The following is a 13,167-nucleotide window of genomic DNA, read 5'->3' as shown; positions in this document are numbered from 1 at the left end:
TTTTTTTTTTTTGTATTTTTAGTAGAGACGGAGTTTCACCGTGTTAGCCAGGATGGTCTTTTTTTTTTTTTTTTTTTTTTTTAAGAGAAATGAGGATTCTATAGATATGCACCTATTAAAATTTAAAATGTTCACTTAGCTGTTTTCTTTAGCATGAGGTCTGAAGGGTTTATTAAATAAATACTTAAATGCTTTACTCCAAAGGTTTTAAAATAGTTTAATGAAAAAATAAATATAGTGTATGAATGATCTAAGTATGAGAAATAGCAAGGACAAAATAGCAAATATTTTTGTAGGGGAGAAGGAATCTGAATGTGTATGGAATATTAAGGAGAATAAGAAATTAATTTAACAGGGGCTGTGGCGGGGGGTGGGAGAACATGAGGAAAAATAGCTAATACATGCTGGACTTAATACCGAGGTGATGGGTTGATAGGTGCAGCAAACCACCGAGGCACACGTTTCCCTATGTAACAAACCTGCATATCCTGCACATGGATCCTGGAACTTAAAATTAAAAGAAAAAGAAAAAAATTAAACAAAATGGTTACTTTTGGCTAGGCATAGTGGCTCACACCTGTAATCCCAGCACTTTGGGAGCCCGAGTGGGTGGATCACTTGAGGCCAGGAGTTCAAGAGCACCCTGGCCAACATGGCAAAACCATGTCTCTACTAAAAAGGAAATACAAAAAAATTAGCCGGGCGTGGTGGCACATGCCTGTAATCCCAGCTGCTTGGGTGGCTCAGACATGAGAATCACTTGAACCTGGGAGGCAGAGGTTGCAGTGAGCCAAGATGGCACCACTGCACTCCAGACTGGGCAACAGAGTGAGACTCTGTCTCAAAAAACAAAAAGTTACTTTAGTATATTTGGGCTTATTTATTTATTGAGACACGTCACTCTGTCACCCAGGCTGGAGTGCTGTGTCAGGATCTTGGCTCACTGCAACCGCTGCCCTCCAGATTCAAGCAATCCTCCCACCTCAGCCTCCAGAATAGCTGGGACTACAGGTGAACACCTGGCCCAGCTAATCTTTGCATTTTTTTTTTTTTTTTTTTTTTTTTGAGACGGAGTCTCGCTCTGTTGCCCAGGCTGGAGTGCAGTGGCGTGATCTCTGCTCACTGCAAGCTCCACCTCCCAGGTTCACGCCATTCTCCCGCCTCAGCCTCCTGAGTAGCTGGGACTACAGGCGTCCACCACCACGCCCGGCTAATTTTTTGTATTTTTAGTAGAGACGGGGTTTCGCTGTGTTAGCCAGGATGGTCTCAAATCTCCTGACCTCATGATCTACCTGCCTCAGCCTCCCAAAGTGCTGGGATTACAGGCCTGACCCACCGCGCCCGGCCATCTTTGCATCTTTTATAGAGACAGGGTTTCACTGTGTTCCCCAGGCTGGTCTCGAACTCCTGGACTCAAGCTATCTGTCTACCTCTGCCTTCCGAAGTGCTGGGATTACAGGCATGAGCCACCATGCCCAGCCTGGCCCATTTATAATTGTCTAGTTTCCAGTACCTGGGACCACAGGCATGTGTCATCTTGCCAGGCTAATTTTTGTATTTTTAGTAGAGACAGGGTTTTACCCTGTTGGTCAGGCTGGTCTTGAACTCCTGACCTCAGGTGATCCGCTGGCCTCAGCCTCCCAATGTGCTGGGATTACAGGCATGAGCTAGAGCGCCCGGCCATATTTCCCACTTTGGTTTGGGCTTCTGAAAAAATAAAGGAAGACAATTCTTTCTGCCTATCCTTACTATGTCATCCTCTGCAAGCTGTCACCTCTGTATATAAGTACATCTAACAACACTGTCATGAAAAATCTATACCAGAGATATGATTAATTCCACCCACAACTGATGTATGTTTTCTGATTATATTTCTCAAGCCAAATATCTGCAACAATAACATGTATTGAAAGGTATAGAAATAAACAGATGGATAGACAGAAAAAGACTCAGACTGTCTAAGTAGTGAAGTTTGTGCAGAACTAGAAACAAAAATACACCTGGGTCAGAGGTATAGGGTTAATTTCTCTTGCTGAGGCTCAGATTTCTCCTTCATGCATGTTTAATGGTCCACCTAAGTTCAACTGGAGGAGCATCTTTCTTCTTTGTTAACCAAACATGCCCAGGTAGAGCTGCTTCTCTTTTCTATGGTAGCTGCTGAGTTCTGACTGTGTCAGCTGGAGGTACCGCCGGACGTTGGCATCTTGGAAGATGATGGAGAAGCAATTAGAAACAGTTAGAGTCAGTTAAGACCATAATCATACCTTGTGGCAGGAGAGAATGTTAACATGCTCCCATTTTAAAATCTCTCCAAGATCTGAATATATCGCAACCATTCTATGCAATAGTAAATCTCATTAATTAATAACATTTGGAATTGAAAAAAACAATCTCTGTCCCGGCTGCTAATTTTTATTTATTTATTTATTTATTTATTTATTTATTTTATTTATTTACTTATTTTTGAGACAGGGTCTCGCTCTGTCACCCAGGCTAGAGTGCAATAGCATGGGATCTCCACTTACTGCAACCTCCGCCTCCTGGGTTCAAGCAATTCTCATGCCTCAGCCTCCCAAGTAGCTGAGATTACAGGCATGCACCACCATGCTCGGCTAATTTTTGTATTTTTAGTAGAGATGGGGTTTCACCATGTTGGCCAGGCTGGTCTGGAACTCCTGACCTCGTGATCCACCCGCCTTGGCCTCCCAAAGTGCTGGGATTACAGGTGTGAGCCACCACGCCTGGACACTGGTTGCTAATTTCATAATGAAAGCAAGATTGATGAAGCAGTTATCATTAAAATAGAGCCTCTAAAGATACTATTCATATAGGTGGCAGTTAATTTATGTATTTGATGCTGAGAAACATGAACAAATGGCTTATATTTTATATCTTTATTAATTCATAATGGCTTTCTTATTCATTTAGATGAGATTTTACTGCACTGCTATACATTTGATGACTCTGCTACTAGTATCCAGTGGCTATTGTAAGCCAGAATGCAAAAGGGAGACAATTTTCAGTGCTCAACCAACACAGGAATGAGTCTCTCATCTGCTTCACAATATCCTTTTTGCCTTGGAAACAAAGTAAGTCCCAAATTCTCTCTCAGCAGGACTGCCCTTTTTCTAGGTCATACCTGGGGTTAGCTGAGCTAAAGGATAAAAATGATACCTAAACCAAAGGCCAGACCCCATTTGGAGAACTGGCAGAATGAAAATTATCAAGTGTATTTGTTGGCATTCACACATCCTATTCCAATCACTGTTTTTTTGTTTTGTTTTGTTTTGTTTTTGAGATGGAGTCTCCCTCTGTCTCCCAGGCTGGAGTGCAGTGGCGCGATCTTGGCTCACTGCAAGCTCTGCCTCTCGGGTTCACACTATTCTCCTGCCTCAGCCTCCCGAGTAGCTGGGATTACAGGCGCCCGCCACCACGCCCAGCTAATTTCTTGTATTTTTACTAGAAACGGGGTTTAATCATGTTAGCCAGGATGGTCTCGAACTCCCGGCCTCACATGATCCGCCCACCTTGGCCTCCCAAAGTGCTGGGATTACAGGCATGAGCCACCATGCCCAGCCTCCAATCACTCTTAAAGACCAGGAACGGAACTTGAAAAATGACACTGGCTTTTTTTTTGGGTTGTTTTTTTTTTTTGGGATGGAGTCTGGCTCTGTCGCCCAGGCTAGAGTGCGGTTGGCACAATCTCGGCTCACCGAAACCTCTGCCTCCTGGGTTCAAGAGATTCTCCCTGCATCAGCCTCCTAAGTAGCTGGGATTACAGGGGCCTGCCATCACGCCCAGCTTTTCTTTTTTTTTCCAAGACGGAGCTGCCCTCTGTCCCCTAGGCTGGAATGCACTGGCAGGATCTCAGATCACTGCAAGCTCCGCCTCCCAAGTTCATGCCATTCTCCTACCTCAGCCTCCCGAGTACCTGGGACTACAGGCCCTCACCACCACGTCCGGCTAATTTTTTGTATTTTTAATAGAGACAGAGTTTCCCCATGTTAGCCAGGATGGTCTCGATCTCCTGACCTCGTAATCCGCCCACCTCGGCCTCCCAAAGTGCTGGGATTACAGGTGTGAGCCACTGCGCCTGGCCACACCCGGCTGATTTTTGTATTTTTATTTTTTTTAGTAGAGATGGGTTCCGCCATGTTGGCCAGGCTGGTCTTGAAATCCTGACCTCAGGTGATCTGCCCACCTTGGCCTCCCAAAGTGCTGGGATTACAAGTGTAAGCCACCGTACCCAGCCCCGAAAAACAACACTGTTTTTTTGTTTTTTTGTTTTTGAGACAGAGTCTCATTCTTGTTGCCCAGGATCTTGGCTCACCGCAACCTCCGCCTCCTGGGTTCAAGCAATTCTCCTGCCTCAGCCTCCCGAGTAGCTGGGTTTACAGGCATGCGCCACCATGCCTGGCTAATTTTGTATTTTTAGTAGAGATGGGGTTTCTCCATGTTAGTCAGGCTGGTCTCGAACTCCCGACCTCAGGTGATCCACCCACTTTGGTCTCCCAAAGTGCTGAGATAACAGATGTGAGCCACCCCACCTGGCCTGCCTATTTTATATATATATTCATGTATATTTATAAATATATACACTGTATATTTATAAATAAAAGCACGTTGATATACATATATTTATATATTAGAATAGGCATACATACATATATGAAACAGACATACCAACATATATATTGTGTATGCCTGATTAAGCATCAACCCCCTACACATGAAACTAATAATACTGCTTTTCTGTGGAGACAAGAACACAAGAGTGGAAAAAGGTCTGTTCATCGTATACTTTTTCAGTTCGAATTCTCAACCATGTGAATGTATTACTTATTGAAAATAATACATTGGCAAAGTAAAATAAAACCCCCTTTCCACAGATCCGCCCCAGCAAGACAATTTTGTCTTTACCATTTCAAAGCCCTTCTTGCTTACCTTTAGGCTGCCTATTCACGGCAGCCAGGAGGTAGTGGCGGGCCTGGTCATAGTCCTGCAGATGGAAAAAGGCCACTCCAGCCCGATACAAGGCCTTGGCATTATCAGGCTGTCGTTCCAGGACTTTCTGACTATATTCTCTCACTCGTTCGTAGTTCACGGGCTCCATCTGAAGGAGACAGGCTAATGGGCCAAATGAAAAGAGAGAAGAGGTAGGAGGGGTTCGTTACACCAGGTTCCACTGGCCAGCTCAAGACAGTACTGAACAGGGTGGTAACAACATTCAGTCAACAAATGCTAAAGTGTCTCCCATATGCCAGACACTCTTCTACACACTGGGGATGCAGCAGTGAATAAAAGCTTCACATATCGGCCAGGTGCAGTGGCTCATGCCTGTAATCCCAGCACTTTGGGAGGCCGAGACGGGTGGATCACCTGAGGTCGGGAGTTCAAGATCAGCCTGACAACATGGAGAAACCCCGTCTCTACTGAAAATAAAAATTAGCCAGGTGTGGTGGCGCATGCCTGTAATCCCAGCTACTCGGGAGGGTGAGGCAAGAGAATCGCTTGGACCTGGGAGACGGAGGTTTCGGTGAGCCGAGATCGTGCCATTGCACTCTAGCCTGGGGAACAAGAGTGAAACTTTGTCTCAAAACAAAACAAAAAATTCATATATCTTGTAATCTACTTCAATATTTACTGATTTTCTGCTACACATTTAGTACCGAGTTAGGCTTGGCTATAAAGCTGGTAAGAACATACTTTAAAATTTATTTAAAACTCGGCTGAGCATGGTGGCTCATGCTGTAATCCTAGCACTTTGGGAGGCTGAGGTAGGAGATTTGCTTGAGCCCAGGAGTTCAAGACCAGCCTGGACAACATAGTGAGACCCTCCCCTGTCCCTTTTTAGGCAGGGTATTCACTGCAGTGTTATAAGAAGTGTATTCCGAATAACAAATGTATTCTTTATTATTTTTTTAAGACAGAGTCTCACTCATCAGCCAGGCTGGAGTGCAGTGGCATGATCTTGGCTCACTGCAACCTCCAGGTTCAACCAATTCTTCTGCCTCAGCCTCCCGAGTAGCTGGGATTACCCATGTCCAGCTAATTTTTGTGTTTTTAGTAGAGATGGGGTTTCATCATGTTGGCCAGGCTGTTCTCAAACTCCTGACCTCAAGTGATCTGTCCACCTTGGCCTCCCAAAGTACTGGGATTATAGGCATGAGCCACTATGCCCAGGTGAGACCCTATTTTTTTTTTTTGAGATGGAGTCTCGCTCTGTCGCCCAGGCTGGAGTGCAATGGCGCGATCTCAGCTCACGGCAACCTCCGCCTCCTGGGTTCAAGTGATTCTCCTGCCTCAGCTTCCCGAGTAGCTGGGATTACAGGCACACATCACCATGCCCGGCTAATTTCTGTATTTTTGTAGAGATGGGTTTTCGCCGTGTTGGCCAGGCTTGTCTTGAACTCCTGACCTCAGGTGATTCGCTGGCCTCAGCCTCCCAAAGTACTGGGATTATAGACGTGAACCACCCTGCCCAGCCCCCCATTATTATTTTTTGAGATGGAGGTCTCGCTCTGTCGTGCAGGCTGGAGTGCAGTAGCGTGATCTTGGCTCATCGCAACCTCTGCCTCCCAGGTTCAAGTGATTCTTCTGCCTCCTGAGTAACTGGGATTATAGGCGCTCACCACCATGCCTGGCTAATTTTTGTATTTTTAGTACAGACGGGGTTTCACCATGTTGGTCAAGCTGGTCTCGAACTCCTGACCTTGTGATCCACCTGCCTCTGCCTCCCAAAGTGCTGGGATTACAGGCGTGAGCCACTGTGCCCGGCCCCATTAATTTTTTATATAAAATTAGATATGCAGTGAGCCGAGATTGTACCACTGCACTCCAGCCTGGGCTATGGAGCAAGACCCCATCTTAAAAAAAAAAAAAATTAGATAAATTACAATTTTTTAAAAAACCAACTAACCTTCATTGTATCTCTTCTACCTAAGGCTCTATGTCCTGAATCCCCCATTTCACCACAGTTCTTGTACTGCAGCTTTGTTAATAATGGTTGCCATTAATTGTGTCAGGAAATGGCAAGCACTGTGCTATGTGCTTGATATACACTGTCTTGTTTAATCTTCGCATCTACACTATTAAGTAGGTGTTACTATCTTCATTTAGTGGATGAAGAAATCAAGACTCAGACAAGTAACTTGTCCAAGATCTTACAGGTTCTAGGTGGAATATGAAATTTGAATGAAGTGTTGTCTAACTCCAAAATCATCATTCTCAGTAACAATACAGTATATAACTTCACTATTCTCTTGGATGACTTAATGGGACCTTGAAATACAAACCTGCAGAGGAGTCAATTCAGGCAATTCAGGTCAATGTTCTGCCTTTTTATGATTAAGAAGGGAAAGACTCCCTATTTCACAACTGTGGGAATTAAACATAGTATTATTAAATCATGGTGCTGAGAAAGATCAAGAATCAGCAGTGATGAGCACATTAAAGGGCCTGTGCTGATGTCTGTATCCCTTCTACAACATCCCCACCAAGTGGTCAAAAAAAAAAAAAAGTGGAGGAATACATAAGAAACAAGTAAATGAATTTTTTGTTTGTTTGTTTTTAGAGTCTCCCTCTGTTGCCCAGGCTGGAGCGCACTGGTACGATTTTGGCTGACTGCAACCTCCGCATCCCACGTTCAAGCGATTCTCTTGCCTCAGCTTCCCAAGTAGCTGGGACTACAGGCACCTGCCACCACGCCCAGCTAATTTTTAAAATATTTTTAGTAGAGATGGAGTTTCACCATATCAGCCAGGATGGTCTCCATCTCCTGACCTCGTGATCTGCCTGTCATGGGCTCCCAAAGGGCTGGGATTACAGGCGTGAGCCACCGCACCTGGCCCAAGTAAATTAATTTTTTTTTTTTTGAGACGGAGTTTTGCTCTTGTTGCCCAGGCTGGAGTGTGCAATGGCGAGATCTCGGTTCACTGCAACCTCCGCCTTCCAGGTTCAAGCAATTCTCCTGCCTCAGCCTCCCGAGTAGATGCGATTACAGGCATGCGCCACCACGCCTGGCTAATTGTTTTGTATTTTTAGTGGAGATGGGTTTCTCCATGTTAGTCAGGCTGGTCTTGAACTCCTGACCTCAGGTGATCCGCCCACCTCGGCCTCCCAAAGTGCTGGGATTACAGACATGAGCCACCATGCCCGGCCCAAGTAAATTAATTTTTAAAAGTGCTTTAAGAGGCTGGACGCAGTGGCTCACGCCTGTAATGCCAGCACTTTGGGAGGCTGAGGCAGGCAGATCACGAGGTCAGGAGATCGAGACCATCCTGGCTAACACGGTGAAACCCCGTCTCTACTAAAAATACAAAAAATTAGCCAGGCGTGGTGGCGGGCGCCTGTAGTCCCAGCTACTCGGGAGGCTGAGGCAGGGGAATGGTGTGAACCCAGGAGGCAGAGCTTGCAGTGAGCCAGAATCGCGCCACTGATGCCAGCCTGGGCGACAGAGTGAGACTTGGTCTCAAAAAAAAAAAAAAAAGTGCTGACCAGGCGCGGTGGCTCACACCTGTAATCCCAGCACTTTGGGAGGCCAAGGCGGGAGGATCACTAGGTCAGGAGATGGAGACCATCCTGGCTAACAAGGTGAGACCCTGTCTCTACTAAAAATACAAAAAAAAAATTAGCTGGGCGTGGTGGTGGGCGCCTGTAGTCCCAGCTATTCGGGAGGTTGGGGCAGAACGGCATGAACCTGGGAGGCAGAGCTTGCGGTGAGATCACGCCACTGCACTCCAGCCTGGCGACAGAGCAAGACTCTGTCTCAAAAAAAAAAAAAAGTGCTTTAAGAAAAATAAAACTATGTCGGGACAGAGAATGAATGAAGTCAGAGTGCTGTTTGCTTCTGGAAGGCTTTTTGGTGGGAGGAATGGGGGGACAGAGTCTTACTTGCTCTGTCACCCAGGCTGGAGGGCAGTGGCCCAATCTTGGCTCACTGCAGCCCCGGCCTCCCATGCTCAAGACATTGGCCCACCTCAGTTTCCAGAATAGCTGGGACTACCGGCAAGCACAACCATGCCTGGCTAATTTTTGTATTTTTTGTAGAGACCGGGTTGCGCCACATTTCCCAGGCTGGTCTTGAACTCCTTGGCCTACCAAGGTGTTGGGATTACAGGCGTGAGCCACTGCACCAGCTACAGAAGGCTTCTCTAAGGAAGCAACTTTTGAGTCCAAATCTGGATAAGTGTCATTCAAGGGACAGGGCATTCTAGCTGGAAAGACAGCCTACAAAGCGTGAAGGTGGAAATGTACTTTGGACATTAAGTGTATAAAAGGGCCAATTTGGGAAGGGCATGGTGGCTCACACTCATAATCCCAGCACTTTGGGAGGCCGAGGTGGGTGGCTCACCTGAGGTCAGGAGCTCGAGACCAGCCTGGCCAACATGGCAAAACCCCATCTCTACTAAAAATACCAAAATTAGCTAGGCATGGTGGCAGGTGCCTGTGATCCCAGCTACTTGGAAGGCTGAGGCAGAAGAATCGCTTGAACCTGGAAGGCAAAGGTTGCAGTGAGCTGAGATCACGCCACTGCACTCCAGCCTGAGCAATAGAGTGAGACACCGTCTCAAAAAATAAATAAATAAATAAAATAAAAAATAAGGCCAGGCGTGGTGGCTCAAGCCTGTAATCCCAGCACTTTGGGAGGCCGAGGTGGGCAGATCACCTGAGGCTGGGAGTTTGAGACCAGTCTGACCAACATGGAGAAATCCCATCTCTACTAAAAATACAAAATTAGCAGGGCATGGTGCCACATGCCTCTAATCCCAGCTACTTGGGAGGCTGAGGAAGGAGAATTGCTTGAACCCAGGAGACGGAGGTTGCGGTGAGCCAAGATCATGCCATTGCACTCCAGCCTGGGCAACAAGAGCAAAATTCAGTCTCAAAAAAAATAAAAGAGCTAGTTGGTGCTGGGGCCTCGAGGTGAGTTTGGATTTTCTCCTAAGTGTGATGAGATGCCAATGGGGTATTTCAGGCAGTGACAGGATCTGATTTCCTTATCTGTAAAATGGTGATAATCCTTGCAGTTTTGCGAAGATGGCAGATATCTGTAAATGACTGCCCAACATGTTATAGGCACTCAATAAATAAAAATTACTGGGCCGGGTGCAGTGGCTCATGCCTGTAATCCCAGCACTTTGCGAGGCCGAGGCGGGCGAATCACCTGAGGTCAGGAATCCAGACTAGCCTGGCTAACATGGTGAAACCCCGTTTCTACTAAAAATACAAAAAATTAGCCAGGCGTGGTGGCACGCGCCTGTATCCTAGCTACTCCAGAGGCTCAGGCAGGAGAATCGCTTGAACCCGGGAGGAGGAGGTTGCAGTGAGCCGAGATGGTGCCATTGCACCCCAGCTTGGGCAACAAGAGCGAAGCTCTTCTCAAAAAAAGAAAAAGAAAAAGAAAAATGAGGAAAAGCTATACGACCCACTGAATATAAGGGATCTAAACTAGCAGCTAAAGAAATGAACGTGTTTCACAAATATTAAATGTCCCTTAAATAAACAATGGCCTGACCTTAAGTATAGTTTTTCTCTACAGCATGCAAAATTACCTAAAGCTATCAGCAATACCCAGAACGCTGTTAGAAATGCAAACTGGGGCTGGGTGCGGTGGCTCACGCATGTAATCCCAGCACCCTGGAAGGTAGAGGCGCGTGGATTACCCGAGGTCAGGAGTTCAAGACCAGCCTGACCAATATTATGAAACCCCGTCTCTACTAAAAATACAAAAATTAGCTGGGCGTGGTGGCGCATGCCTGTAATCCCAGCTACTCGGGAAGCTGAGGCAGGAGAATCGCTTGAACTCGGGAGGCAGAGGTTGCGGTGAGCCGAAATCACGCCACTGCACTGCAGCCTGGGCAACAAGAGCGAAACTCCGTCTCAAAAAAAAAAAAAAAAAAAAATTAGCTGGGCGTGGTGGCTGGCGGGCGCCTGTAGTCCCGGCTACTGGGCAGGCTAAGACAGGAGAATTGCTTGAACCCGGGACGGGGAGGCTGCAGTGAGCCCAGACCGCGCCAGTGCACTCCAGCCTGGGAGACAGAGCGAGACTCCATCTCAAAAAAAAAAAATAAAATAAAATAAAAAAATAAAGAAATGCAAACTGATAGGCCCCACGTCAGATCCATCCGAATCTCTGGGGATGGGGCCGAGGAAGTTGTGTTTTAACAGACTCTCCAGGTGAAGTCTGAGAAGCCCTGCTCTATGGCAACTTAATTACAGCCGCACAGATTGGCAGGTTATTCCAATTCATGGCAGAATAAATGGATGACAGTAAAAAAAAAAAAAGAGTCAGCGTTTTTTCCCCCAATGTTCACAGATGTTCATGTTCCTGTCTTAATGCTCTCTAGCCACCCTTTAGCCCCGTTCTTACCAGCTAGATTGTTATAGCAGTCTGTCTGGGTGGTATGCAGTATGTTTTCTTGTTCAGGCGTGAGGGCCGGGCCCTGAGGTCCGAGATTAGGTAACGGAGAGGGCAGACTCGGATCCAGACCCCGCAGCTGAAGCAGAGCTCGATGGTACCTACTCACAGCATCTCGGTACTTCCCTTCCCGGTAGCGCTGGTTCCCTTCCTCCTTGTACAGCTGAGCCTCCTGCAGACGCTTCTCCATAACTGTCGCCCACGGTTCTTGCGGAACTGGCAAGTGAAGGAGCAACTGAAGCTCCGGGGTTGGGAGCAAAATAACTGACCGTAGCAGCCAATTTAAGGAGGCAGGAAATTACCCTTCTTCCTGGAGGGTCCCCCCACAGGGACCTGCGGTTTGCTTGTTTCTACTCAAAGCCCCACCTCTCCTTTCTGCAGTCTTTTTCTCAAGAAGTGCAGGCAAGTAGTTAGGAAAGGGATGTGGGAATAATGAAGCCAAACATTAAGTGACTTCCTAAAGAGGCGATGTGGGGGTGATGAGACTTTCCGAAGAACTCAAGCAAGGCCCTACTCAGGAATTGTTGCGGGCGTGAGAACGCCTGGGACACTGGCTTCCGCCTTTCTATTGGACCCGCCCCCACCCCCCGACCTGGAAGTAGAAGGGAGTAGGCGGGACTAGTGCTAAAACTCCAGGGGGCTTGAAGCAATTCTAACTCTTCTTCCTTATTCAACATTTATTTGTCGACGTCAGTAAATAAACTGGGAAGCCGAGGTGAACCACCAGCGAGACTGAGGTGTCCACATAAGCGTCACAGCTGCAAGCCCACCCGGCGCCATGACCAGTTCCTCGCCCTCTGCAGATGCCCAAACCTGGAAGTCTCCTGGGCTTCGGTTTACCAGCAGGAGCAAGGAGAGGAAAGGGTCAGAGATGCGTACAGTTTGGTATCTTGAAGGGTCGCGCGCGTTGCGCCACACCACCCAATCAGAAGAGGCTCCGGGAAAATAATCCCGCAGAAACGACCCCGCCTCCTCAGCGGACCAACCTGGGGGAAAAAAAAAAAAAAAATTCTCCTGGCAGCTTCGCCAATTGGAAAAATCAGGACGATCACGGATGACCAATCGGAACGGCAAATGAGGATTCAATTTGTCCAATAAGAGAAAAAGGGCGGGGTCAAGGGCCTCTGTTGCTGGGTAGAAGTTGAGGCGTTGGGGAAAAAGGAGGTCCCGGATTACAGTATTTCTTCGTTCTGGGGAGCCCTTTTGCTTCCTAGCCAGAAAAACAATTGCTAGTAGGCTTACATGTTGCAACACATTCTCTTCTGACTTTTTTTTTGTCGTTACTGCTGCAAGCACAGACAGTAGGGAAAAGAGGCTAGCGACCCCCTAAGACGCCACAGCAATTAGAAGTCACACGGAAGTAAGGGTGGTGGGAGGGGCATGGCATCGGGGAGCTCCGGGCGGCTGCGCAGAACTCCCCGGCTGGAAGTACAGAAAGACCCGCGCGCACACGCTTCCGTGCTACGAGGCACTTGAGCTGCAGCCAGCCTTGCCCCTCTTGGACTCCACTGCGGCTGCGCGATAAAAGCACCGGCGGCGATTGGCCCGGGGGCGCCAGAGGGCGGGAGGAAGCGGGAGGAACACTGTCGTCCTCCGCGCGCGCCTGCCCGCGGCTGGGGAACCGAGGGCCTGGAGGGGAAACAGCTCCCTGCTGCGTTGTTTTGGGCTCCGTGAGCCGAAAGGGGGAGGGGAGACGAAGGAGAAGCAAACACTGTGCAGCGGGACCGTGCGCGGCCTCCGCTCCTGCG

General features: G+C 47.6%; 1 protein-coding gene across 2 annotated transcripts; it reads right to left on the bottom strand.

Moving 5' to 3' along the window:
* Positions 1–200: 200 nt before the first annotated feature.
* Positions 201–12,942, bottom strand: TTC9C (tetratricopeptide repeat domain 9C). 2 transcript variants are annotated; one of them, XM_055354328.2, is made up of 4 exons: positions 11,372–11,505; positions 7,296–7,377; positions 4,945–5,127; positions 201–2,203 (listed from the first exon to the last, which is right to left on the bottom strand). In XM_055354328.2, exons 3-4 carry the CDS (start codon positions 5,111–5,113, stop codon positions 2,109–2,111), a joined length of 264 nt encoding a protein of 87 aa, XP_055210303.1. In that variant the 5' UTR covers positions 5,114–5,127; positions 7,296–7,377; positions 11,372–11,505; the 3' UTR covers positions 201–2,108. The 2 variants fall into 2 exon arrangements, with proteins under 2 accessions (XP_055210303.1, XP_018893304.1); XM_019037759.3 differs by lacking the exon at positions 7,296–7,377 and having other exon boundaries at positions 11,372–12,942.
* Between the last annotated feature and the right edge of the window lie 225 nt (positions 12,943–13,167).

The sequence above is a fragment of the Gorilla gorilla genome, chromosome 9 (genome assembly GCF_029281585.2).
Source record: "Gorilla gorilla gorilla isolate KB3781 chromosome 9, NHGRI_mGorGor1-v2.1_pri, whole genome shotgun sequence".
Lineage (NCBI taxonomy): Eukaryota > Metazoa > Chordata > Mammalia > Primates > Hominidae > Gorilla > Gorilla gorilla.
This window is presented reverse-complemented; position numbering and strand designations above follow the sequence as displayed.

What these genes read in the sequence shown, in the direction of transcription:
- TTC9C (XM_019037759.3), bottom strand. Translation starts at nt 11,609, where the DNA reads ATGGAGAAGCGTCTGCAGGAGGCTCAGCTGTACAAGGAGGAAGGGAAC. An exon ending in CTGCTATAACAATCTAGCTG is followed by an intron (nt 5,128 to 11,371) that starts GTAAGAACGGGG and finishes TTGGCCCATTAG; the next exon opens with CCTGTCTCCTTCAGATGGAG. An exon ending in CGTGAATAGGCAGCCTAAAG is followed by an intron (nt 2,204 to 4,944) that starts GTAAGCAAGAAG and finishes TCATCTTCCAAG; the next exon opens with ATGCCAACGTCCGGCGGTAC.